The 23842-nt window shown below is 41.3% G+C and overlaps 1 protein-coding gene across 2 annotated transcripts in view; it reads left to right on the forward strand.

Annotated features, from left to right (window-relative positions):
- The window catches only part of SLC12A1 (solute carrier family 12 member 1), a 65568-nt gene that overhangs the window by 2537 nt on the left and 39189 nt on the right, over positions 1 to 23842 (forward strand). Inside the window, exons 2-8 of one of the 2 annotated variants that reach the window (XM_032762889.1) lie at positions 12992 to 13126; positions 13332 to 13407; positions 19273 to 19368; positions 20881 to 21020; positions 21387 to 21497; positions 22538 to 22649; positions 23177 to 23301. In XM_032762889.1, coding sequence (XP_032618780.1) covers positions 12992 to 13126; positions 13332 to 13407; positions 19273 to 19368; positions 20881 to 21020; positions 21387 to 21497; positions 22538 to 22649; positions 23177 to 23301 — 795 coding nt within the window. Of the gene's footprint in view, positions 1 to 12991; positions 13127 to 13331; positions 13408 to 19272; positions 19369 to 20062; positions 20159 to 20880; positions 21021 to 21386; positions 21498 to 22537; positions 22650 to 23176; positions 23302 to 23842 lie in introns of both variants that reach the window. The other variant, XM_032762896.1, reaches the window with a different exon arrangement.

Consider the following 23842-nt stretch of genomic DNA (forward strand, 5'->3'; position numbering starts at 1 on the left):
ATTTGCTTTAAAGAGGTATATGTTAACAGACAATTTTTGGGGACAAATTCATCCCTAGGGCACTGGGTACCCCACTGATATCAATGGATTCACACTAGGGATGACTTCGGCCCTCATTATTTATTGTAACGATTTTTGGGAGGGTTTGAGAGGCACCACTTGAGTGATTGTCCATCAAACATTTATTCAGAAATCATTTGGCTAAATCCTTTTTTATTGCCCAGGGCAAAAGAGTTGTTTAGAATTCACTCATATACTATGGTGATGTGACCATGGAAGTATAGAGGCAAGACAGACTTACAGAAAACCAGTTAGAACCACAGAGAACAGCTGCTCTTGAGAAATGAGATACCTAAACCGCTTTAAATGATTTTCTAGCATTGGGGTTATTTCCCCTCTCCTTTCTAGGGGGACTGTGACCTTAGTTTTGATTAACTGAATGAATAGGAGAGTTTACCACTGACCCACAAGATTGATGGGTCTAATGAACAGAACTTCCCCTCCAGCAGTCACTCGATGCATGCTCCATTTTATCTGCACAGCCACGTCTGGTAAATTGATCATTAATTAACAAGAAACAGGCCCTTTGTCATCATAAAAGACGGTTACTCACCTTTGTAACTGTTGTTCTTCGAGATGTGTTGCTCATATCCATTCCAAGTCAGTGGGTGTGCGCGCGCCGCGTGCACGTTGGTCGGAAGAATTTTCCCCTAGCAACACCCGGCGGGTCGGCAGGCGCTCCCTGGCCCTGCCTCAAACAGGAGGTCTTGTATCGTATGCTGCAGCTCGAGGTAAGCGGAGACTTGCCAACCAGGAAATCCGTCTCATGGTAACTCCCGACGCGAGGTTCTAGCCGCTGAGTCCGCGGCGTCGAGCACAGCCTGTAGGCTGTCTTGAGATCTTTTTTCGCTCTTTAAGAGACTTTTGAACTAGGGCGGAGTCTACGGATCAGTTCAGTAAACTTGTCCATGGTCTGCCAGTATTAAAACCGTACCTGCCTTAGTGCTGTGCTGGTTGCCACACGTAACTGTAGACCCCTGCGGAGTATACCTTACGGCCCAGCAGGTCCATACGTTTAGCCCCCGATTTGGGGCGGGGCTGCGGCCATTGACGCTCCTCTTGTTCACGGATTGGACGACAGAGACATGGAGGAGGATGGGTGTACAGGTAGTCGTACCCTTAGAGGTACCATGTACTTTCTCTCCACGCCTTGGCCGTCGGAGGGATCTGAGCCGGAGACTGCCAAATAGAGTCCGCTTTGGCCTGAATAGTGCGTATGAAGGGCAAGACGACCCTCGTCGGTGTATCGGACGAGGATGTCCACTACAGGATCCTCAACCTCTGGCACTTCCTCTGCCTGTAGGCTGATGCTCAACGCCACTCTGCGGAGCAGATCCTGGTGAGCGCGAAGGTCAATAGGGGCGGCCAGAGGTCAAGTGCTCGCACTGCCTCATCGTGAGGAGGAGGAGGAGAGACCGGGACCGGGGTCTCTCTGCAGGTTGTTGTTCCAGAGGATGGCTTGATTCTGGGCGGCCTCTGGTCCTGTGACTCGGCAATATCGGTTCCCGGAGGAGGGGCGCTGATGGTGGCTTCTGGCATCCGACTTGTAACAGTAATCTCGACGTCGGGAGAGGAGAGGATCGCCTTGGGCTTGATGGTACGCCCAAGGCGTCCAGAAGGACCACTGCTGGGGCTGTTCCGGATCTTGGACCACATCCCCATAAAGCATGCTGTCTGGCCGCGAGGAGCCTGAAGGGTGTCTCGACGGCCAAGGCGGGGCAGATAGGCTGTATGACTGGTGCCGAGTGACAGTCGGTGCCGAGGAACGGTGCCGGGAGTCGAACCCGTGCCGAGATCGGGACCGGGACCTATGACCAGCGCGGTGCCAGGAGGTCGACCGGGATCGGGTGCGCCGACGGTACGATGGACTCCATCGGGAGCGGTGCCGAGAGCCAGAGCGACGCGTCGAGCGTCGGTCTATAGATCGGGACCTGGACCGGTGCCGCGAGTACGACCGGCGCTGAGAGTAGGATCGGTGCCGGGACTGCGAGTGGCGTCGAGATGGCGAACGACGGCGTGAGCGGGATTGGTGCCGAGAACTCGACCGGGACCGGTGCCTGTCCTGTGCTCCCAGAGATGGAGGTTGGAGCATAGCTGGCTTTCCCAGAGATGGAAGTGCCCGCACCGGCGATGCCGGGGGCTGAGGCAGAGAAGGCTCAGTGAGCGCTATCAGGTCCCTCGCCGTTGTGAAGGTTTCCGGCGTGGTCGGGATCATGAGCTCGACCACGGCACGTGCCGGGGAGCTATCAAGCACCGGACTCGACGGCTCTTGTCTGGCCGGAGTCGAAGGTGCGGGAAGCACCGGTGCCGGGGCAGATGGCGGCGCCTGCCAGCACAGCTTTCCAGACTCAGACTGCGGTGCTGGAGTCGCGACCGCAGGAGCCTTCGCCTTCTTCGTCCCAGATGAAAGTGAGCGCTGCCAGGCTGGCTTCTGAGATGGAGACTTGTGGTGCCGCGGTGCTGTGGCGGTACCGCTCGTCTCCGGTGCCGAAGAAGGTCTTTTTGGTGCGGACTGCGGTGCGGTCAGTGCCGGAACTGCAGGGGTCAGGGCAGCCTCCATAAGGAGCTGCTTTAAACGGGAGTCCCGCTCCTTTTTTGTCCTCGATTTGAAGGACTTGCAGATTCAGCACTTCTCCGTCAGATGGGATTCCCCCAGGCACTTGAGGCAAAGATCGTGGGGGTCTCCCGTTGGCATCGGCCGACGACAGGCCGAGCACTGCTTGAAGCCGGGAGAGCCAGGCATGAGCCCGGGTCCCGGAGCGGGCGAGGAGGAGTATACCTCAGCCCACTAACTATATACAACTATGTTTAACAACTATACTTAACAACTATTAACAACTACAAAACAACAATAACTAACTAGGAACTAGGTAGAACGGGTGAAACACTAGGGATATGGAGGTCAGCTAAGCCGCACTCCACGTTCCAACGACCGACACGGGCGGTAAGAAGGAACTGAGGAGCGGACGGGTCGGCAGGGGTATATATGCGGTGCCGCAAGGGCGCCACGCCAGGGGGCGCCTGCCGACCCGCCGGGTGTTGCTAGGGGAAAATTCTTCCAACGAACGTGCACGCGGCGCGTGCACACCCACTTACTTGGAATGGATATGAGCAAGCACTCGAAGAAGAATCTTCATTTCTGTTGCCCTTTGCACATACTTTTCCCACAACGATTCACCAGAAATGCATTGTCTAGGTCTGATTCCCTGCACTCTCAAAATTCCCCTTAAATATATTTGAAAAATTTATAACAGCAAGTCTCAGACTGAATCACATTGTAATGGCCAAGACCAACCTTCTGAATAGCAGGGTTTCACAAAAGTCTGTGCTACTTCATGTGCACCAGTGTAATTCATTTCTATAAAAAAAAACACCTTAATGGAATGTTGGGGGCCTGATTCTGCGATGCCTTGCTCTGTAATCACACACATATAAAGTGAGCGAAGGATAGGTGTAAAACACAACTGCACTGAGAGTTTTGGGTGAACAAAGACTACTAGATCAAGCCCTCTATATAGTTTTTCTTTGCAACAGTTAAACAAAGTAATTAAAAACCTACTGGAAGAAATTATTAGGGATGGTTCAACTTTTTTGGGAATCCTTTTACCCCCAAACCATGGTGACAAGTTCTCTATAAAAAGCATTGCTAAGATGTAACCTTCACCCCTTTTTTAGAGCGGAAATCAAATCATTTTTTTCCCCTGAGATTCTAAACTGTTCAGATGTGTATCTTAGGGAAGAGACGGGAGAAGGAGTTTCATGTCTAGCTTCCAGCTGGGACCAGATGTGCCAAAATACAGTAAGAAAAAAACGGTTCCTTTTCTATTTCTGGCCAAATGTGGAAGAAGAAGTCTCCAGAGACTTGTGAGGTCCGAATAATTTGGATAAGCATTAGACTTTTGGATGCTGATTCAAATGCAGTTCAAACTACAAACCTCTTGAGGTTCACCCATCGTAGGAAGGATCAATCAGAAGTACTGAAATCAAGCCTAAAGTTAACCATTTGGAAAATCAGGGCCTGACTCCCCCCTGTTTCCCACATTGGGATTCCCATTTACAACAAGGCCCCTGCCTGAGCTGTATGAAGTGGCCTTAATGTTAATAAGAATCAGGTCCCTTGTGTGGTCACTTACAGCTACACAACATGAATGCCAAGTGGGTATAAAACACTATCCCTGGTGTAAATGAGTGGAGAATTCCAATTTGGTACCTCCACTCACTTTGCAAATGTACAAGTGAAAACTAAAAAGGACAAGGCAATGAGGAATCTGGCCCTCCATGTTCAGATAAGCTTCTTGTATTATATAAATGAATGACACTGGTGCATGTGAAGTAGCACAATGAAACCCTTGTGTGCAGGGGTTTAAGTCTTGACCTTTATAACCTAATTCAGTCTGAGGTTTGCTACTGGACAGCTTTTCAGTTTGGGTATCTGTTTTTATTTACAGAATGTAGCTGAACTTTAGCTGTTTCGTTTTTTGTCCCTTGAGGGTTTTTTTAGTGAACAAAGGTCAAAGCAAGAACTGTCTGACTCATTTCAGAAGCTTCATAACATTACTTTTTTAACATAAGGTTTTGCAGGTCATGACTATTCTAGCTGTTGACACACTTGGGCTGTAATCCTGGCTCTTCCACTGATTCACTGTATGACATAGGCAAGTCACAAGTTCCCTGGGTCTTAATTACCCCATCCATAAAATGGGGATATTAATATTTAACTGGACCTGAAGCAAGTGCTGTGAGGTCAAAGTTATCAATGTTTGTAAAGTGTTTTGAGATCTTAACCTGAAATACTGGAGAACACAGGATAAGAACATAGAGAAGGCAATTTTGGTATTTAGAAAAATAAATAAATTAGATGTAATTGCACAATAGATTAGGATAGCAATCACTATGCAAGCACAGTAATTTTAATTGTCACACTGTTTTTAGTGCACATGGGATATTATGGAATTGTTACAGTAACTGATTATTAGTGAAATAATCACATTTCATTCCCTTTATGTGGAATAACTCCATGTAAGCTCTAGACCAGTGGTGGACAGTCTGCGGCCCGCACCCATCCCATCAGGAAAGTATGGGCCACAAGAAAGTGTTTACATTGACCGTTCGCAGGCATGGCCTCCCACAGCTTCCAGTGGCCACGGTTCACCATTCCCGGCCAATGGGAGCTGCGGGAAGTGGTGCGGGCCTCAGGGACGTGCTGGCCACTGTTTCCTGTATCTTCCATTGGCCAGAAACGGCAAACCGCAGCCACTGGGAGCTGCGAGAGGCCATGGCTGCGGACAGTCAATGTCAACACTGTCTCATGGCCCGCCAGTGGATTACCCTGATGGGCCGCAGGTTACCCACCACTGCTTTAGACTACAGTTGACAAAAAGCAGAATGATTATGAAAAGTAGTTCCTGTGCACAGGAACTTAGGCCAAGAACTGCAAAAATTACTAGTGATTGGGGGAAGGGAGTCTCAGTTTTGCAGCATCTATCTTGAGACCTCTTAAAGGTGTGTGATTTTCAGAGGGTGGAATTTTCAGAGCACTTACTGAATAGCAGCTGACTTAATGGTGTCTCAATTTGGGCTCCCCAAAACCGGGGCAATCCAAAATGACTAGTCACTTTTGAAAATTAGAAATTAGTGCTGGAGAAGACCTATCAGGATATCAAGCTTCTCCCTCTACCAGGGCTAGATTGTTCCCTGAGGTACATTGGTTAGTGCTATGTGTTAGCATATGCACCAAGTGCTTCTATGATGGAAATAACTCAACCATTCCCCATGCAGTTTGTGAAAACAAGCAAGGGCTTGATTTCAATGGGACTTTTTCTGTTAGCATTATAATGAGGGATAGCTTAGTAGTATGAGTAAGGATAGCTCTGTGGTTTGAGTATTGGTCTGCTAAACCCAGGGTTGTGAGCTCAATCCCTGAGGGGGCCACTTAGGAATCTAGGGCAAAAACTGGTCCTGCTAGTGAAGACAGGGGGCTGGACTTGATGACCTTTTGAGGTCCCTTCCAGTTCTAGAAGATTGGTAATCTCCAATTTTTTTTTTTTTTACACAATGGGCCTGCTCTAACTCCCAGTTAAATCAATCAAAGTTTTGCTATTGACTTTGGTTGTGCCCTCTGCCCCTTAAACATGTTGCTGTTACACTGCGCGAGAGGGAGGTAGGACTTAAAGAGCTTGCACAAGGTATGCCCATCCATCCTTGCAAGCAGTGGAGCCCAGCCCTGTGGTAGCTCCCTGCAAACCACAGTGTAGCAGGAACTTGTTATGTGAGCCAACCTGTTGCTTAAAAACACCTAATGGGGGTTATGAAGTAGCAGCCATGGCAAACTAGGTGGGAGGAAGAATTCTGCATTATGCAGAGTCTGGCGTTGCTCCTGCTAGACACAGCTGTAGTAGGCTCATCAACCTCTATATGAGGCCTAGCCTACACTAGAGGGGAACAGAGCATCACACTGAGTAGTGTGGGTTCCACTAGCAGTCCTCACTGTGCATGTGATGGTTTGAGGAAGGGTGGTGGCCTTTAAATACATTAAACCTGGGCTTGTGATTCGGATGACCATTTATGCAAACCCCACACAATGTACCATATAAAGCCCCGTAATCCTGCACCATTGCTAGTGTCTGATGCAGTGTATGCCATACCTGGCTGGTGCATTAAATACTATCCCCGTCTTTTCTCAGTGCTGTTCACATGGAGGTAAGCACATCTCACTAGGAGAAAACTAGATTCAAACAACAAAACCAGACAAAGTTGTCAAACATAACTAGCCTGTCTGAGCCCATTGCTGGTAGCTAGAAGCGATATATTTTGTGACTCCAACTGTCTGAGTCCCACATAAACCTTTCCATTGTGCTTTGACGCTAGTTTAACATCAGAAGATAAAACATTCATCTTTAATACATTTTTTTAAATGTATAGTTTTTCTGATGCTAGAATTTAAGCAGGCTGAAAGGAACATCTGAGCTCCAGCTCGTTCACTACTGGAGTCAAACGTGTGTAATCTTTTAACAAGATGTGTCACTTTTAGCTCGTATTAAGCTCCAAAATGCCAATTATAGCTAAAGATATATTTTGTAAGAACTATTTCACAGCTGGTAGTGGGTGAGAATTGCTAGGGTCTAACAGTTATCCCACCATAAAAAATAATTTAACCTTCCTTCATCTCCTTGGCTCTTCTCCACACTTATTATGTAGATTGGATGAGCTCATCGTTACTAGCCAGACAAGATACTAAAGCTGAAACGTTCTGAAATGAAGAAGGGAAACTGTTTAAAACGGCAATAACTTTTGATTTGGGTGACTTCTTGAAATGTTCTGTCACCTTTATTCCTTGTCCTTAATGCATGAATTGCCCAGGTAAAGCCATTTGGCAAATAAATAATCATTCCCTAAAGCACTTCCAACATGGAAGGTTTAGGACCATAATTTATGGTAATGGAATGTGAAAGTACAAATTAATTTGAAGTATGTAAGAAACAACTAATTTCAAGTGGGAATGACTGAACGTTTTATTTTTTGTCTTTGACGACTTGATCCCATGAATATGCAATAAACAAAAATTCATGTGACAATATTATGGCTGCTAATCCTCCTGGCCTCTACTTAATTATTGACTGTATTTTGAGTGAATGTAGCCGGTATCATCTTGGGTGAGATTTTCAAAGGCACAATGAGATTTGTGCTCCTAAATCACATGGGTAGTTTTGAAAATCCCACCCACAGATGCACTTAAAGAGATAAATTCTCTCCAAAGAAGTTCAGCATTATTCTTCTTCATCAGATAAGATAGTAGGTAGCACTAGTCGGAGAATATAGAACATCAGGTCGGATATGTAGGTGTGTATGTAGCAAAGCTATCTACTATTTGTGTATCTGATGGCAAAACTAAGCCCATATTTTCTACACAACAAGCATACTTAATTCCCATTGACTTCGTGTTATGGGTGCTCAGCACCTTTGAAAATAAGGTGCCATAGCTCTCAAGCTGGACTCTTAAAAACTGAAGTGGCCAAAATTAGAGGCCACTTTTGGAAATGTTGGCTATGCTCAGTATCACGCAATTAGTGAATGGCAGATCCAGAAATAGAATCCAGTTCTCCTATGTCCCAGACAGGTAGCCTATCCCCTGGGATACATTGCCTTTCATAAGAAGAGATGCTTCTACTTTATGGTACACTTAATGTTGTATGAGGGTCATTGTAAGTAGATGTTCCTGATTTTGTAAGATGTGTGATGTGTTGCTGTTACTGTTATAATGATTGTAATGAATTATGTTCCTGTGGTGTTATCACATTAAAGCAGATTCTTCACAGTTTTAATTACACATACAGTAAAATTTTATGCATTATATATTTCTACATTAATACATATATGTATACACTACAGGTCAAATCCTGTTTGGCTATGCACATGCCAGCTGACAATATGCAACATAACTAGGCAGGTGTTGCGGGCACCTACCCAACAGAGTGGCAGCACAAAGTCCCATTCTCTGACACCTCTCCCTACTTTTCTCCTTCTTAGCAAGGGACCATGATTTCTTCACCCCAATGGCCATCTTAAGAACATAAGAATGGCCCTACTAGGTCAAACCAAAGGTCCATCTAGCCCAGTATCCTATCTTCTGACAGTGGCCAATGCCAGGTGCCCCAGAGGAAATGAACAGAACAGGTAATCATCAAGTGATCCAGCCCCTGTTGCCCATTCCCAGGCTCTGGCAAACAGAGGCTAGGAACACCATCCCTGCCCATCCTGGCTAATAGCCATTAAACGACCTATCCTCCAAGAATTTATCTAGTTCTTTTTTGAACCCTGTTATAATCTTGGCCTTCATAATATCCTCTGGCAAGGAATTCCACAGGTTGACAGTGCGTTGTGTGAAAACATACTTCCTTTTATTTGTTTTAAACCTGCTGCCTATTAATTACATTTGGTGGCCCCTAGTTCTTGTGTTCTGAGAAAGAGTAAATAACACTTTCTCTCCTCATATGGCAGCAGTTCCAAACCCATAATCATTTTTGTTGCACTTTTCTGAACCTTTTCCAAGGCCAATATATCTTTTTTGAGATGGGGCGACCACAACTGCATGCAGTATTCAAGATGTGGGCATATCATGGATTTATATAGAGTAATATGATATTTTCTGTCTTATTATCTAAACCTTTCTTAATGATTCACAACATTCTGTTTGCATTTTGACTGCCACTGCACACTGAGTGGATGATTTCAGAGAACTATCCACAGTGACTAAAAGATCTCTGTCTTGAGTGGTAACAGCTAATTTAGACCCCATCATTTTATATGTATAGTTAGGATTATGTTTTCCAATGTGCATTAATTTGCATTTATCAGCTTTGAATGTCATCTGCCACTTTGTTGCTCAGTCATCCAGTTTTGAAAGATCCTTTTGTAGCTCTTCGCAGTCTGCCTGGGACTTAACTATCTTGAGTAGTTTTGTGCCATCTGTAAATTTTGCCACCTCACTGTTCACCACTTTTTCCAACTCATTTATGAATATGTTGAATAGGACTGGGCCCAGTACAGACCCCTGGGGGACACCACTATTTACCTCTCTCCATTTTGAAAACTGACCATTTATTCCCACCCTCTGTCTCCTATCTTTTAACCAGTTACCAATGCATGAGAGGACCTTCCCTCTTATCCCAGGACTGCTTAATTTCTTAAGAAGAGCCTTTGGTGAGGACTTTGTCAAAGGCTTTCTGAAAATCTAAATATATACATATCCACTGGATTTCCTTTGTCCACATGCTTGTTGCCCCCTCAAAGATTCTAGTGGATTGGTGAGGCATGATTTTCCTTTACAAAAACCGTGTTGACTATTCTCACAAATTATGTTCATTATATGTGTCTGACAATTTTGTTCTTTAGTTGTCAACGTCAGTTTCCCGGTACTTGAAGTCAGGTTTACCAGCCTGTAACTGCCGGGGATCACCTTGCTGCCTTGTTAAAAATTGGTGTCACATTAGCTTTCCTCCAGTCATTTGGATAAGAAGCTGATTTACAGCCGACAGTTAGTAGCCCTGCAATTTCACATTTGAGTTCCTTCAGAACTCTTGGGTTAATATCATCTGGTCCTTGTGACTTATTACTGTTTAGTTTATCAATTTGTTCCAAAACCTCCTCTTATGACACCTCAATCTGGGACAGTGCCTCAGATTTGTCAGCTAAAAAAAATGGCTCAGGTTTGGGAATCTCCTTCACATCCTCAACCATGAAGACCAATGCAAAGAACTAATTTGGTTTCTCCGCAATGGCCTTATCACCCTTGAGTGCTCCTTTAGCATCTTGATCATCCAGTGGCCTCACTGGTTGTTTAGCAGGCTTCCAGCTTCTGCTGTACTTAAAAAAATATTGCTATTACTTTTTGAGTCTTTGGCTACTATTCTTCAAATTCTTTTTTGGCCTTCATAATTATATTTTTACACTTCATTTGCCAGAGTTTATGCTCCTTTCTATTTTCCGCATTAGGATTTAACTTCCACTTTTTAAAGGATGCCTTTTTGCCTCTCACTGCTTTTTTTATTTTGTTGTTTAGCCACTGTGGCTCTTTTTTGGTTCTCTCCCTATGTTTTTTAATTTGGGGTATACATTTAAGTTGAGCCTCTACTATGGTGTCTTTAAAAAGTTTCCATGCAGCTTGCAGGGATTTTATCTTTGACCCTGTACCTTTTAATTTCTGTTTAACTAACCTGTGTAGTTTAACTAACCTGTGTAGTTCCCCTTTCTGAAATTAAACGCTACAGTGTTGGGCCGCGGTGGTGTTTTCCCCGCCACAGGGATGTTAAATTTAATTATATTATGGTCAAGTGGTCCAGCTATATTCACCTCTTGGCCCTGATCCTGTGCTCCACTTAGGACTAAATCAAGAATTGCCTCTTCTCTTCTGGGTTCCATGACTAGCTGCTCCAAGAAACAGTAATTTAAGGTGTCAAGAAACTTTATCTCAGCATCCCTTCCTGAGGTGATATGTACCCAGTCAATATGGGGATAGTTGAAATCCCCCATTATTATTACTGAGTTTTTTATTTTAATAGCCTCTCTGATCTCCCTGAGCATTTCAGAGTCACTAACACCATCCTGGTCAGGTGGCTGGTAATAAATCCCTACTGCTATATTCTTATTATTCAAGCATGGAATTGTTATCCAGAGGGATTCTATAGTACACTTTGGTTCATTTAAGATTTTTACTTCATTTGATTCTATGCTTTCATTCACATATAGTGCCACTTCCCCACCAGCATGACCTGTTCCGGCCTTCTGATATATTTTCTACCCTGGTATTACTGTGTCCCATTGATTATCCTCATTCCACCAAGTTTCTGTGATGCTTATTATATCAATATCCTCATTTAATAAAAGTCACTCTAGTTTGCCCATCTTATTATTTAGACATCTAGCATTGGTATACAAGCACTTAAAAAACTTGTCACTTTCTAGCTGTCTGCCATTACATGATGTAATTGAATGGGACTTTTTTTCTTTTGACTGTTTCTCATCATATCCTACCTGTATTTTAGCATCTTCGATCCTCTCCTCCTTATTAGGACATAGAAGGATGTAGAAGAAATAAATGGAGATTCCCTATCACCTACATGCACATAACTTGACACATCAATTGGGAACCCAGCTATGGCTATGCTAGTATGTTACCCCTCTCCCTCTGCTCTTTGCATAGTTACCCTCTCTGGAAATGTCCTCACACCCCACCAAATCCTGGAAAGCACTGAGTTCCCTGAACTACCAGCTTCCTCCATCTCTCTGACTCTCTCACTCACCCCAATGGGCTATGTATCTTTCTTCACACAGGGCCTAGCCTACACCTGGATGTTGTCTGCCCTTATGCTGATTCTCTCAGAAACTTCATATGATGAAACCCAGAACCAGAAGGAAGCAATGAAGCATAATTTAGAGGTCAGGGACATGGTCTCTGTGTTAGTCCACAGGTACTCCCTGACCCATCAATGGCTGTAACGTGCAATCCTATGAAACAATTTATTCTTATCCAAACTGCAAGCTGCAGCCCTGGAGCTGAATTTTCTTAAAAGCTAAGGGGTGGGACACTGGGGTTTTTGGTTGTCCCATTAGAGGGACAGGGACAGATCTAAGTCTGCATCCAGATCTGAACTTTCCCAAAACTTTGGGCTGTTGGTTCAGCCATTCCTCTGTGTGTAGGGAGAAGGCTTTTCAAAGCCAGGATGTGAGCACACATGAACTCTGCATTTGGCATGTGGTTATGGCACCAGCGTGCCAGTACTTGACCCTGTATGCTTATATTTCTATTAGAGCTAGTTAAACAGTAGAACAGATTATTCATTTAGTGTATTATTTGATGCATTTTTGCTACTGTTCATCAAATAGCATTCTCACTAAAGAGAACTTAAGCTACAGAGGTGGTCAAATTCTGCAAAGGACTGTATTATCTGGTGAAAAATGGTGCAATTCATAAAATAATTTATTTGCCAAGCAGTAGTCAGCAAATTCTAGTTTCTTTAACCAGCACTACTACGTATGTTATATATTTTATTTTTATTATTAATAACAATAATTTACATTGCAGTAACATTTAGAGGCCAACCAGGTCAGGATCTCAGTGTGCTCTGTGCTATATAAACATATAAGTATGGTATATATGCTGTATACTGTTAACGCTTACCCATACACACACATAGACAGTATTTAAGTCCAGACTACGATACACTTACTCATTCTGATTATACCTTGAGTAGTTCAGCTACTATTTAGTGTGAGTAAGAGGATAACAGTCTCTCTCTCAAAAAAAAAAACCAAAAAACCACTTTTATTTTCGATCCCTATTTTTCATGTGTTCTTTAGGTAGCTAGTTGTCATCCTTTTGGTAAATTGTTTATCAACTGTACAGAATATATTTGTTTTTTGTGTGATCTTTTAGAACATAGCAGTGAACCCCGGTTCAATCGAGAGAGTTACTAATGGAGAGGGCACTCCAGGAGAGGAAGCAACAGCCAACAAGGAAGAAGAAAGCAAAGGGGGATTTGTGAAGTTTGGATGGGTGAAAGGTGTGCTGGTGAGAGAAACCTAAACCTTCCTACCAGAAAATTATCTGGATCTTACAAAAATTAATATATTAGCAATTATTAATTCCCTTTAAAAAAGAGAGGATTGTTTGCTGCTTTTAAAAATCCTACTCATTTTCTGTAACGCACATTATCAAGTTTCATAATACTGTTTGTAATTTTATAGTGATGCAAGATCATTTGTTTAAAACTTAGGTGAGATGCATGTTGAATATCTGGGGTGTGATGCTTTTCATTCGACTGTCCTGGATTGTAGGTCAAGCTGGAATTGGTATGTATTTTTTCATTACAATCTTCAACAGCATAAAGAATAAAGGGTAGAAACTATACATGATCACAATTAATATTTAATCTGAAATGTGAGTTTGCATGTTGCACTAACTTCCAAGTGTTAGCTAGGGTATAAGAGCTACTGGAATTTTCCAGACTCCCAGCCAAATTACTCCTTAGAGGGATGTGGTGTCAATTATATACACAAACATATAACAACCCCCATCTTTGGTGAAATTTGTATTTAGAACCAGTAACAGCTCTCAACTTCATGACTGAAGCCAATTTGTAATATGTATAGTCATGTACAGTTGACCTTTCTACTTCACACTTTTCGAATCCATGAACCCAAACTGTCATTCACACACTATTTTTAACTACAACACAGAACCAGATACTAGTGGCACCAGGAAATATCTTATTAAAACTCCACGAAGCTTTTCAGATAAATTAACAAAATATATTTTGTGGTGCAGGACCTTTTCTTTTTCATTGTGTCTGCATCCTATCCAACTCCCACTGAATGTAATGTAATGACTCACCAATTTCAGTGGGAGTTGGACCCTGAGGGCTCAGTCATGCATGGTAACGAGTGCTCTAACTCCCACTGAAGTCAATGGGAGATGAGTGTGCTCACCACCTCACAGAGTCTTCAGCATCTTGCAGTATCAGGCTTTTATTCAGGAAGGTAGAATCATAGCATCACAGAGTTTAAGGTCAGAAGGCATCATCAGATCATTTAGTCTGATCTCCTGTACATGACAGGCCACCAACATCACCCAGCAATAACACACTAAACCCAACAACTGAACAACCAAAGTGAAACCAAAGTATTACAGCTCACGGGAGACTAGACTATTTTGTGCACAGACAAAGGAATAGCAGGGACCCAGGTGCACCAGTGCCTGAGGTCCCTGCAATGCCAGGAAAATTATTGAGATATACTCAGATAATCCTGGCAAGTGACCTGCACCCACTTGCTGCAGAGAAAGGCAAATTCCTTCCCAACTCCACATATGGCAATCATTAGACCCTGAGCATGTGAACAAGAACCAGCCAGCCAAGTGCCTGAGAGAGAGAAGGCTTGATGCCACCTCAGAGACCAGGCCCACACCATCCTATGTCTCATTTCCAGCCATGGCCATCCCTGATGTTTCAGAGGAAGGAGTTAAAAAAAGCCCTCCCAGAATATATTGGGGTTGGAGAAGAAATCCCTTCCTGACCCCTGCTGGCAGCCAGCTGGCACCCTGAAGAAAGACCTTTTGGAACATAAGACATAAACCAGAAGTGAGCCTCAGGGCTGTTGAGACCTGCCCCCCACCATCATAAGCAGCCCTGTCATACAGCTGCACTCACATTTGTCCAACTCTCTCAAACTCATTAAGCTGTTTTCCCCCCAGAGCTCTTATTGGGAAGGTGTCCCAGAACACCATCCCCTTCCTCTAATTTGCAGCCTGCGCTGGCTCATGGCCAATTTATATCCATATGTTCTTGTGCCTTTTTAGCTTAAACAACTCTTCACCCTCCCTGCTATTTACTTCCTAATGTATTTATAGAGAACAATCGTAATCTCCTCTCAGCCTTCTCTTTGCTAGGCTAAACAAGCCAAGCACTTCCAGTCTCCTCTCAAAAGACAGGCCCTCTATTCCCCCAATTGTCCTAGTAGCTCTTCTCTGTTCCTGTTCCAGTTTAAATTAATCTTTCTTGAACATGGGTGACCAGAACTATACATAAGACCTGATGTGGAAGATTAATACTTCTCTAGCTCTATTGGAAATGCTTCTCCTACTACACCCTAGGATTGCATTTGCCTTTTTCATAGCCACATCACACTAGTGGCTCATAGTTATCCTATGATCAACCCACACAGCCAAGTCTCTCGCCTCTGTCACTTTCAGTTTCTGGTGCAGACCATGCACAGATTTACTTGATATAAGCAAGCTCTTCAGGACAGGTCTCGCTTTTTGTTCTGTGTTTGTACAGTGCTTAGAACAATGGGGCCTTGATCGAGGCCCATAAGCACTAATAAAATACAAATAATGACAGCAATAAGCCGCAGTCTCCATAACATCAATAGCAGGTATTTTCAATTGTTGTTCTACTGGTTTTCTTCAATATAAATTGGTATTAAAGAGGAACTTGAACCGAAACTTTGGATCTGGGATCTGACCATGCCTGATCTCTGGGGTGATTCAGAATCCAAACATGGATGGATCTCTGGGCTGAAACAAAACCTCAGCTCCACGCACCCTCGCAAGACTTTTCAAGGGCTTAAATCTCATCTCAGGCAAAACTCCCATTGGCATCACGGAAGTTCTGCTTGAGTGAGGATTTCTAGATTGAGCCGTGAATTTGCAATTAGGAAACCTCTGTGTAACAGGTCTTCTGAAAAAAGAAAAAATAACAAACTTACTCTGACGTAAGGTTGAAAAGGCAAGAAAGTTCCTGAAAGAAATGGAAGAACTCTGCATATTTTTACAATGTTCCATATTTGGCTCCAGTACTGTGCCTGGCCCTGACAAAAGGGTGCTTGCTGATTTTATGATGCATACTAAATGAGGGTTTGCAGCCACAGGGTACACATAAGCGTATGCCTTGCCATGAAAACTCTGCATCTTAACATTGCCAAGACTTTGCTCCAGGGTTTCATGCAAAATTAGTTTTTTAAGTGCAGTTTAGTAACTTATTGAGATCATCAAGAAGCATTACTTTGTTCTGAGGTGTGAGAATAGCCATAGGCAAGAGTAATTTATTTTAATGCAATTTACTTAACATCCATATGTCTGGGTTTCAATATAAACTTTAATCAGATCTTATCATTACTTTGCACAACAGCAGTTACAATGGTCCTGGTTTCACATTTAATTCTACAGTTGTAATTCACTAATAATCAAACCCTCCCTTCTTGTTGTTTATTGGTTTGTTATTGTTTTATTTAAATTACATCTTGTACTTAAAGCAGGTCAGTTTCATTTTTAAAATGAGACACTGAATTCTGTTTGAATAATCTCCCAATGCATTTTCTGAATATCGTAAAAGCAGTGAGCATTATGTCCCCAGACAAGTTATTTAAGAGGAGTAGAGATGAAGCTCATCACCATCATGGCTTGGGGATTTCACTGGGCACTGCTGCTAATATGGAAGTTAAATGAGTCAGTGAAGCTACCATCTGGGCCCCATTTATATCCAAATCATTAGAAGAGAGTAAAGAGCAAACCCTTTTCTTGCTAAGTTGTCTTGGGTACAAGCTGTTAAAGAGGAAAAACCAGGTTGAGACAAGGTTCTCTAATAAGAATTTATCAAGTATGAAAAGAGTAGTAAAATCTGCTACTGAGAGGGTTACATTTCCAAAACCATCCTGCCATTTTGCAGCTCCCCCAAACCTTATAGTTAGGTAGAGGTGAGAAGAGGGGCAAGTTTAGGCCATTAGACAATTTTGCCTCAAATGTTACCATTTAATAATGAAATGAATAATATTCATAGTATTTTGTTTTGCCTAGCTCACTTATCTCTTGCATTGTGCCTGTTGAATGTTTCCTTTTTTTTCTGGATTGGTAACAAATTCTGTCCAAAGAGACACATCAATTGTCTAATGAGCAGAATTTATAGCCCTATTTAGCACATTTGTTTTGATAAAGTATGTCATCAAAATGTAATTGAAAAGCTTTGGAAGGTACTTTATACAAATTACAGGGAAAATGTTCAATCTATTTTGAGAGTGATGTGTCTGAATTATTCAATTTAATGAGTTAACAGTTTATTAAAAAGTCAAATTGTGGCCTGCCATTCAACAAGGTGAAAAACACCCATTGGATTCAGTTGGATTTTTGTGTGCAGATTGTGATAGGATATGGCCCAAGGAACTGACTTTGTATACAGAAGTGTATACCAAATAGGTGCACCCTTGGTTATAACTAAAGCTCACAAGTCAATAGTATAAGTGTGATTTATCATTTAAAATATCCGACTTCATGCTATATATCACTTATATCTCCTGCACGATGTTGCTCTGCCTTAAAGTGCTGTGATAACGTCTATCATTTTAGAAACAAAAAACATTTGTTTGGGGATTAGATACCTATAATAATCCAATATGAAATGAAGCCAGAAGGTAGAATTAGGGCAGATAACTCCATACATTGTAGTACCTCTAACGGTTTGCTAGTTACAGTATCCACGTTTCAGTTCTGACAAACCATGGCCAGTATGTACTGCTACAGGCTAAGTTTAGCCTTCCATTTTAAAGTGAAAATGCACAGACCTAATGGAAGCAATAGAGTTACTGAGGCAGGAAATGCTGAAGTAGGGAAGCATGAAGAAGTTCAGTTACAATTAGGATTTCACACAGAGAAATTAGATGAAAACAGAAATACACTTGCTGGAAGGCTGCAACTTAATATTACCTTATTTCTTAAAATTCAGAATAACAACACACAAGAACCCAAGACAGAGAGAAAATAGGCTGCTCCCTAAGGCAGCAAGGCACAGCTCACCCCACATGGCTTTAAACTGGCTCCTTCCAGCCTGGCTGTCCGCTACTGACTCAGATAATCCAGATCACATGGCTTCCCTCAGAGCCTCCAAGCAGGAGCAGGGAATCCCTGATACTTAAAGTGAAAGTTTGTCATTTTTAATCAGTTTCCAATACGCCACAGGAAGTAAAAGCAACAAAATAAGAGAAAAGCTGTTATAATATTTCTTGCCTGACTAGAAGCAGGAAAGTAGTTTGGAAGGAAAACCTCAGAAGAAGCCCTATTCTCATGAGCTTTCTAGTCCAGTTCTGCAGAGTTAAGAGAACTGCACTGTATGGATAAGGTCCAGTAAAACATGCAAACTATCTGAACTGTAAAGAACCTCTGAACCTTTCAAGGTTCACCTTTTACTAAAATAAACCTCCAGGTATTTGATTAGTTACATGTAATTCCACAGTATGTTGAATTTTAGTTAAGCAAATGGATCTCAAAGTTTACCTTTTCTGGTCCTCTTGTTAAAATGAAGATTCTCTCAGAGCTACATCCCCTCCTAATCCCAGCCCAACCCTTCCCAAAGACTTCAGCCCCAGACAGGGGGCCTGTAACCTAAGCCCCACTGCCCAGGGCTGAAGTCCTTGGGCTTTGGCCTCGGGAGATGGGGCTTGGGCTTGGGCTTCAGCCCTGGGCCCCAGCAAGTCTAAGCCAGCCTTGGTGACCCCATTAAAACGAGGCTGTGACCCACTCTGGGGTCCTGACCCACAGTTTGAGAACCACTGATCAAGGCTAAATGTATAGTAGACACCTGACAAAGATGCATATTTGTGTACTATTGGTATGACCAATCAGTTGGTGATGGGCACAGTATAAGAACCAAAGCAGAATAAAATGGAAACCAAATTATAACTTTTTTTGTTTTTCCCTATACAAGAACTTGTTCAAGATCCATGTTTTAACCCCATGACTGAAACATGGTTCTCTAAAATGCTTATAGCTTGTTTATTCCAACCATCTACACAAGAAGAAAAGACATTATAACATTGCTTCATTGCTTAATTTTTGTAGTATCAAGGGGGTGGGTCAGAGAAAGACATGAGGCACCCATGCAGAGAATTGCTTTTTTATTATTATTTTTATTAGTTTCAAGAAAGTCTCTGGAAATCATAAGAGAGTCCATGACTAGGCTACTCTTGTCAGAAAACATCACTGCTTGAAGACTGATGGATGCTTTGTTATTGTGATAGAAGTAGCTACCTGGACTTGCTGGAATTGCTCCACAGACCACTATCATTTCAGTTCAGAGTTTCGATTCTAGTTTGAAAGTTTAATTTAAAGATAGAATGATTTAGAGGAATATGGATCACAAATAAAATATTTTATCTTTTCATTACTGACAGGTCTTGGAGTTGTCATAATTCTTCTTGCCACCACAGTAACCTCAATTACTGGGTTGTCAACTTCTGCAATAGCAACTAATGGGTTTGTCCGTGGAGGTAAAATCTTTAGGGTTTCTTATGTTCTCAAGACTCAAAAAGGTTTAATTATATTCTTATGAGAGACACCAGAGGTCATGTTCCCTAAAATACCACCACCACTAAGGATAAACCAAACTGGACACCTAGAACCCAGATGAATCAGCAGGTAACACATTTAGCCAACACTATCCACAATTTTAGAATGTTTGAGTTGTCATTTTAATAAATCCCAGTTTCACTTCAGTTTGTAAAGTACATTTCAGATGTTCCTGTCTGAGACTGGAGGAGGAATGGATTCCACTTTGTCCTGGAGTTATTTTGTTCTTACTCTTTTAATAGATTGTTCTTATTCAGAACATTTCAGGTTGCATTTCCTTGGAGAGAGTGAATATTATGAGCCTCATTCCTTTAGCTTAAAGGCTGATACAGATTGATGGATACATTAACTTTTATCACTTCCTGTACATTTCCTTATAAAATTCTTTTACATTTCAGGTGCTTCTTGGAACATAAGTGATTACTCTTGGTGCAATACCAAAGTCTAGTACATTTCAGGTACTTCATGAAACTTGTATCTGAAAGTTTAGTGCATTTCAGGTCTTGAAGGTACACCAGGTATTTTCCCCACAGTGGATGATGGTGATTTCTAACTACAGGATTCAAGTGCTGAGCAGGTATTTTAGTTGAATATATTCTTTTTGGGATTTTTCAGGTCTTGGAATCGTGGTTATTATGCTGAGTGTGGTAGTAACAACATTAACAGGTATCTCAATGTCTGCCATTTGCACTAATGGAGTAGTAAGAGGAGGTACGTAAATATAACTATATGGAAAATATGGAAATCTGCAGGGATGATTTAGAATAAAATGGAGAGATTGTAATGGTGTTAGCCTAGTACGGTAAAGCAAAGAGAAATCAAAATATAAAGGTTTTGGGTAATCTCTTTCAGTGAGCTAACTCCAAATAACAACATGTCTCTTCAGGAAAGCTGATTTTAAACATTCTGACATTAAACACTATGATTCATTATGATAGAAGAAACTATTTAATTGATTGACTGAGGTTCCACCTATGTAGAAATGCAAAAACTTTAAAGACTTTATGGTTTAACTCTGTGGACTCTTTAAAGACTGTATTGTTCTTATCTTGGCGAATGAATTTTTACACTAACAACGGAAGGACCCAGGTAAGGAAAAATCCTTTCAGCGGTGATGTTTTCTTTCTAGCATCTGTATTTTAATTATATACCATTAGCCGGCTAGTTTGCATACCAAATAATACATGCTAAAAAGATATTAATGATTCCAATAGCTAGTCATTTTCAATATTTGAAATTCTATAGTAAGTTCCGAAAGCTGAATTTTTGCAAACACTTTTCTGGGCCCATCCACATGCAAATTTGCTCCTTCTGTTAATAGGGCAAATCCTCAAGCAAAAAACAAAAATCTCCCAGTAGTATTGCTCACATGAGTAAGGCAAGATCTGGCAATAGCTGAATTACGTTAAAGCAACAGTCTCTTCTGTTGGCAGGTGGTGCTTACTATCTTATCTCAAGAAGTTTAGGCCCTGAATTTGGAGGATCAATTGGACTTATCTTTGCCTTTGCCAATGCTGTAGCAGTAGCCATGTATGTAGTTGGATTTGCTGAAACTGTTGTAGAGCTTCTTCAGGTAAATATGAAAGTATATTTATTGCATGTGGTTAAACCAGGGAATCCTGTCAACTTTTCTAACGCTTCAATCTTTGGCTCTTATTTAGATCTCTCTAAATGGACCATGAATCCTACTTAATAAGATTTTCCATCACTTCTAATTTATACCAGAAGCATTTTATACAGTGCTACAAAAGCTCCAAAATTACTAAAGGGAATAGGTTCCTAATTAGTCAACCAGTAATCTCAACTGATAAGGCCCAGCTAGCACAGGAAATCATTAACCCTTGAAACTGTTTAAGCTAATTTACTCATTCCATTCTATTTTACTTGGTTGTCTGATCTATCCATTTGATCATATAAGCTGTGTTCTTACCCTTTCCAGAGCAGTGGTGCTTTGATGGTGGATGAATCCAATGACATCAGAATAATAGGCTCCATTACTGTAGTTGTTCTTTTAGGCATTTCTGTGGCTGGTATGGAATGGGAAGCAAAGGTAAGATTTAAAAGTTATGTATAAATAAGTATTACTACACTGCAGAACATATTATATAAGCATAAAACAAGGATTTGGGGGTAGAGATCTATATATGACAGGTGGGAATTTCAAAAGTACTCAACAATAGCTTCCCAGCTGCCTTTGAAGTCAATGGGAGTTAGCTATTGATGTCAGTGGAAGCAGAGTTAGGCCACAGGCTCCCTCTTTTCCTCACACCGAAATTTGTGGGGGAAGAGGAATTTTGTGTTCTGCAGGCAGTTTAATTTTATTTGTTTTTGTAACTTATGGCAGGATCATCTATAGCCTTAGGTAGATGCCTCTTCTATTTTTTTTATAGCTCTATAGAAATAATAATAAAAATAATACACAGTCTAGCCATGCTGCTCTGTGTAGAACAGTGGCCCCAAAGTGGGTTGTTAGATTGCTATCCATTCGTTATCCTCCAAGGATTCATGCCTTCCTGTCTACTGTTCAGATGTTAACATCTCAGTCATGTTTATTAATAGGAAAACACCCATAAAATAAAGGAAATGTTACAGCTAAAAGACTCGAATGTGCCTGTCAAAATCAGATCCAGAATAGCAACCTTATCTTTATGTTCTGCTGTGAGGGGAATTTAGAGCTACTTGTAAGAGTGGTCAGTTAGACATATAATACCCATGATGTAACAACGGCCTGAAACTAAACAAACAATATAAAATGTTTTAATCTAAATATGTATCTGTCAGCTGTTTCATTTTTCCTTTTCTTGTAAAGGAAGCAAAGTACAATATAAAGCGGTAGTCATAACTTTCTATATTTCATATCGATTCCTTGTTACAAAATATTCATTATTGCCATAGAGCTTAAGGCAGTTTGTCTGTTTAGTCATCTTGATTATTGAATCATGTGCCCAAGCAGTGGCTGAGTGTGTTCTAATATTGCAGAAATTTGAAATACATCATAAGTAATACATAAATGCCACTACATACATAATTACCACCATATTCAAAACAAAAAAAAGTCCCCTAGTAAAATGCCTATGTCTCTGTTAACAGGCTCAAGTAATTCTTCTAGTCATTCTTCTTATTGCTATTGCAAATTTCTTCGTTGGGACAGTCATTCCGACCAGCAATGAAAAGAAGGCCAGAGGCTTTTTTAATTACCAAGGCAAGTGTTGCTATGACCAAATAATATAAAATAAATGAATATTTTTGGCCCAGTCCTGCAGCCTTTAGTTCTGTAAAATTCCTGTTGATAAATGCTACAAGATCAGGCACTTTTATCCAAATATAAATAAGCATGTAAACTAAGGGAACCCAGGTTTTTTTTTTTTAAATATATTTCTGGGTGACTGGATTGAGTCCATTTTTATTTTTGAACCTGTGAATACCTCTGAAGATGACACACTGGCAGTAGCGGTTTGAGCCATTTATATGTGTGCACACGGTTTTGTCTATTTTAATCTGGACCTGGAACGTGCCTGTTATTTCAATACTGAGCTGTAGTTCTGTGATCTGGAGAAATGTGCACTGTAGTGAACTAAGAGTGAGATGATCAAATTCACCTCACTTATGAGCTAAAACACACTGGAACCCAGTCTTCCAGAGGTGAAGGGCTAGTTCATTTACCTACTTCATCATGTCACTTCAGAATCAAGTCTTGGTGATAGGCTTAATTTTCATTTGTATTTGCAGCCTCAATATTTGCAGAAAATTTTGGACCAGATTTCAGAGGTGAAGGATTTTTCTCGGTCTTTGCTATTTTTTTCCCAGCAGCTACTGGCATTCTCGCAGGGGCCAATATCTCAGGAGATCTGGAGGTATGGATTTTATTTACTTGATAACAGTGGTTAGGCTATGGAAGAGCAAGGATGAATAAGACACAAAATTATTAATCAACACTATATTCAGTTTCAACACACAAATAATTCCATGAGGCAAAATTTTCATTTTAAAATGTGTTTTATTATCTAAGCACATCAGTTCCCGTTTTCCTTTTAATGTAATATAGCTATGTATTAAAAATTACTTAATTTAAATTAGGTGTTTCAATAACCCAAGATAACATAACATTAACAGATCCATTATGGAAATTAGCTGTATAATTCCATTAGAATTGCTTCGCTAATTCCCCTTATATCATACTGAAAAGTATACCATAAAAATCAAGTTTTACACCCATAAAAACAAGGAAATGGAAATCTCATGTGAAAAAAAAGAGCTTTTTGATAAAACCAATAGGAGAGCAGACCCTTAAGTGTTTCCTCTTTACCCTTGCAACCAATATAAATTATTTTACGTCACTAATTTTTCAGTCACTAAATTTTCAATTAAATGTTTCCAATATTTAAGCAAACTGAT

The sequence above is a fragment of the Chelonoidis abingdonii genome, chromosome 9 (genome assembly GCF_003597395.2).
Source record: "Chelonoidis abingdonii isolate Lonesome George chromosome 9, CheloAbing_2.0, whole genome shotgun sequence".
NCBI classification, from domain to species: Eukaryota; Metazoa; Chordata; order Testudines; family Testudinidae; genus Chelonoidis; species Chelonoidis abingdonii.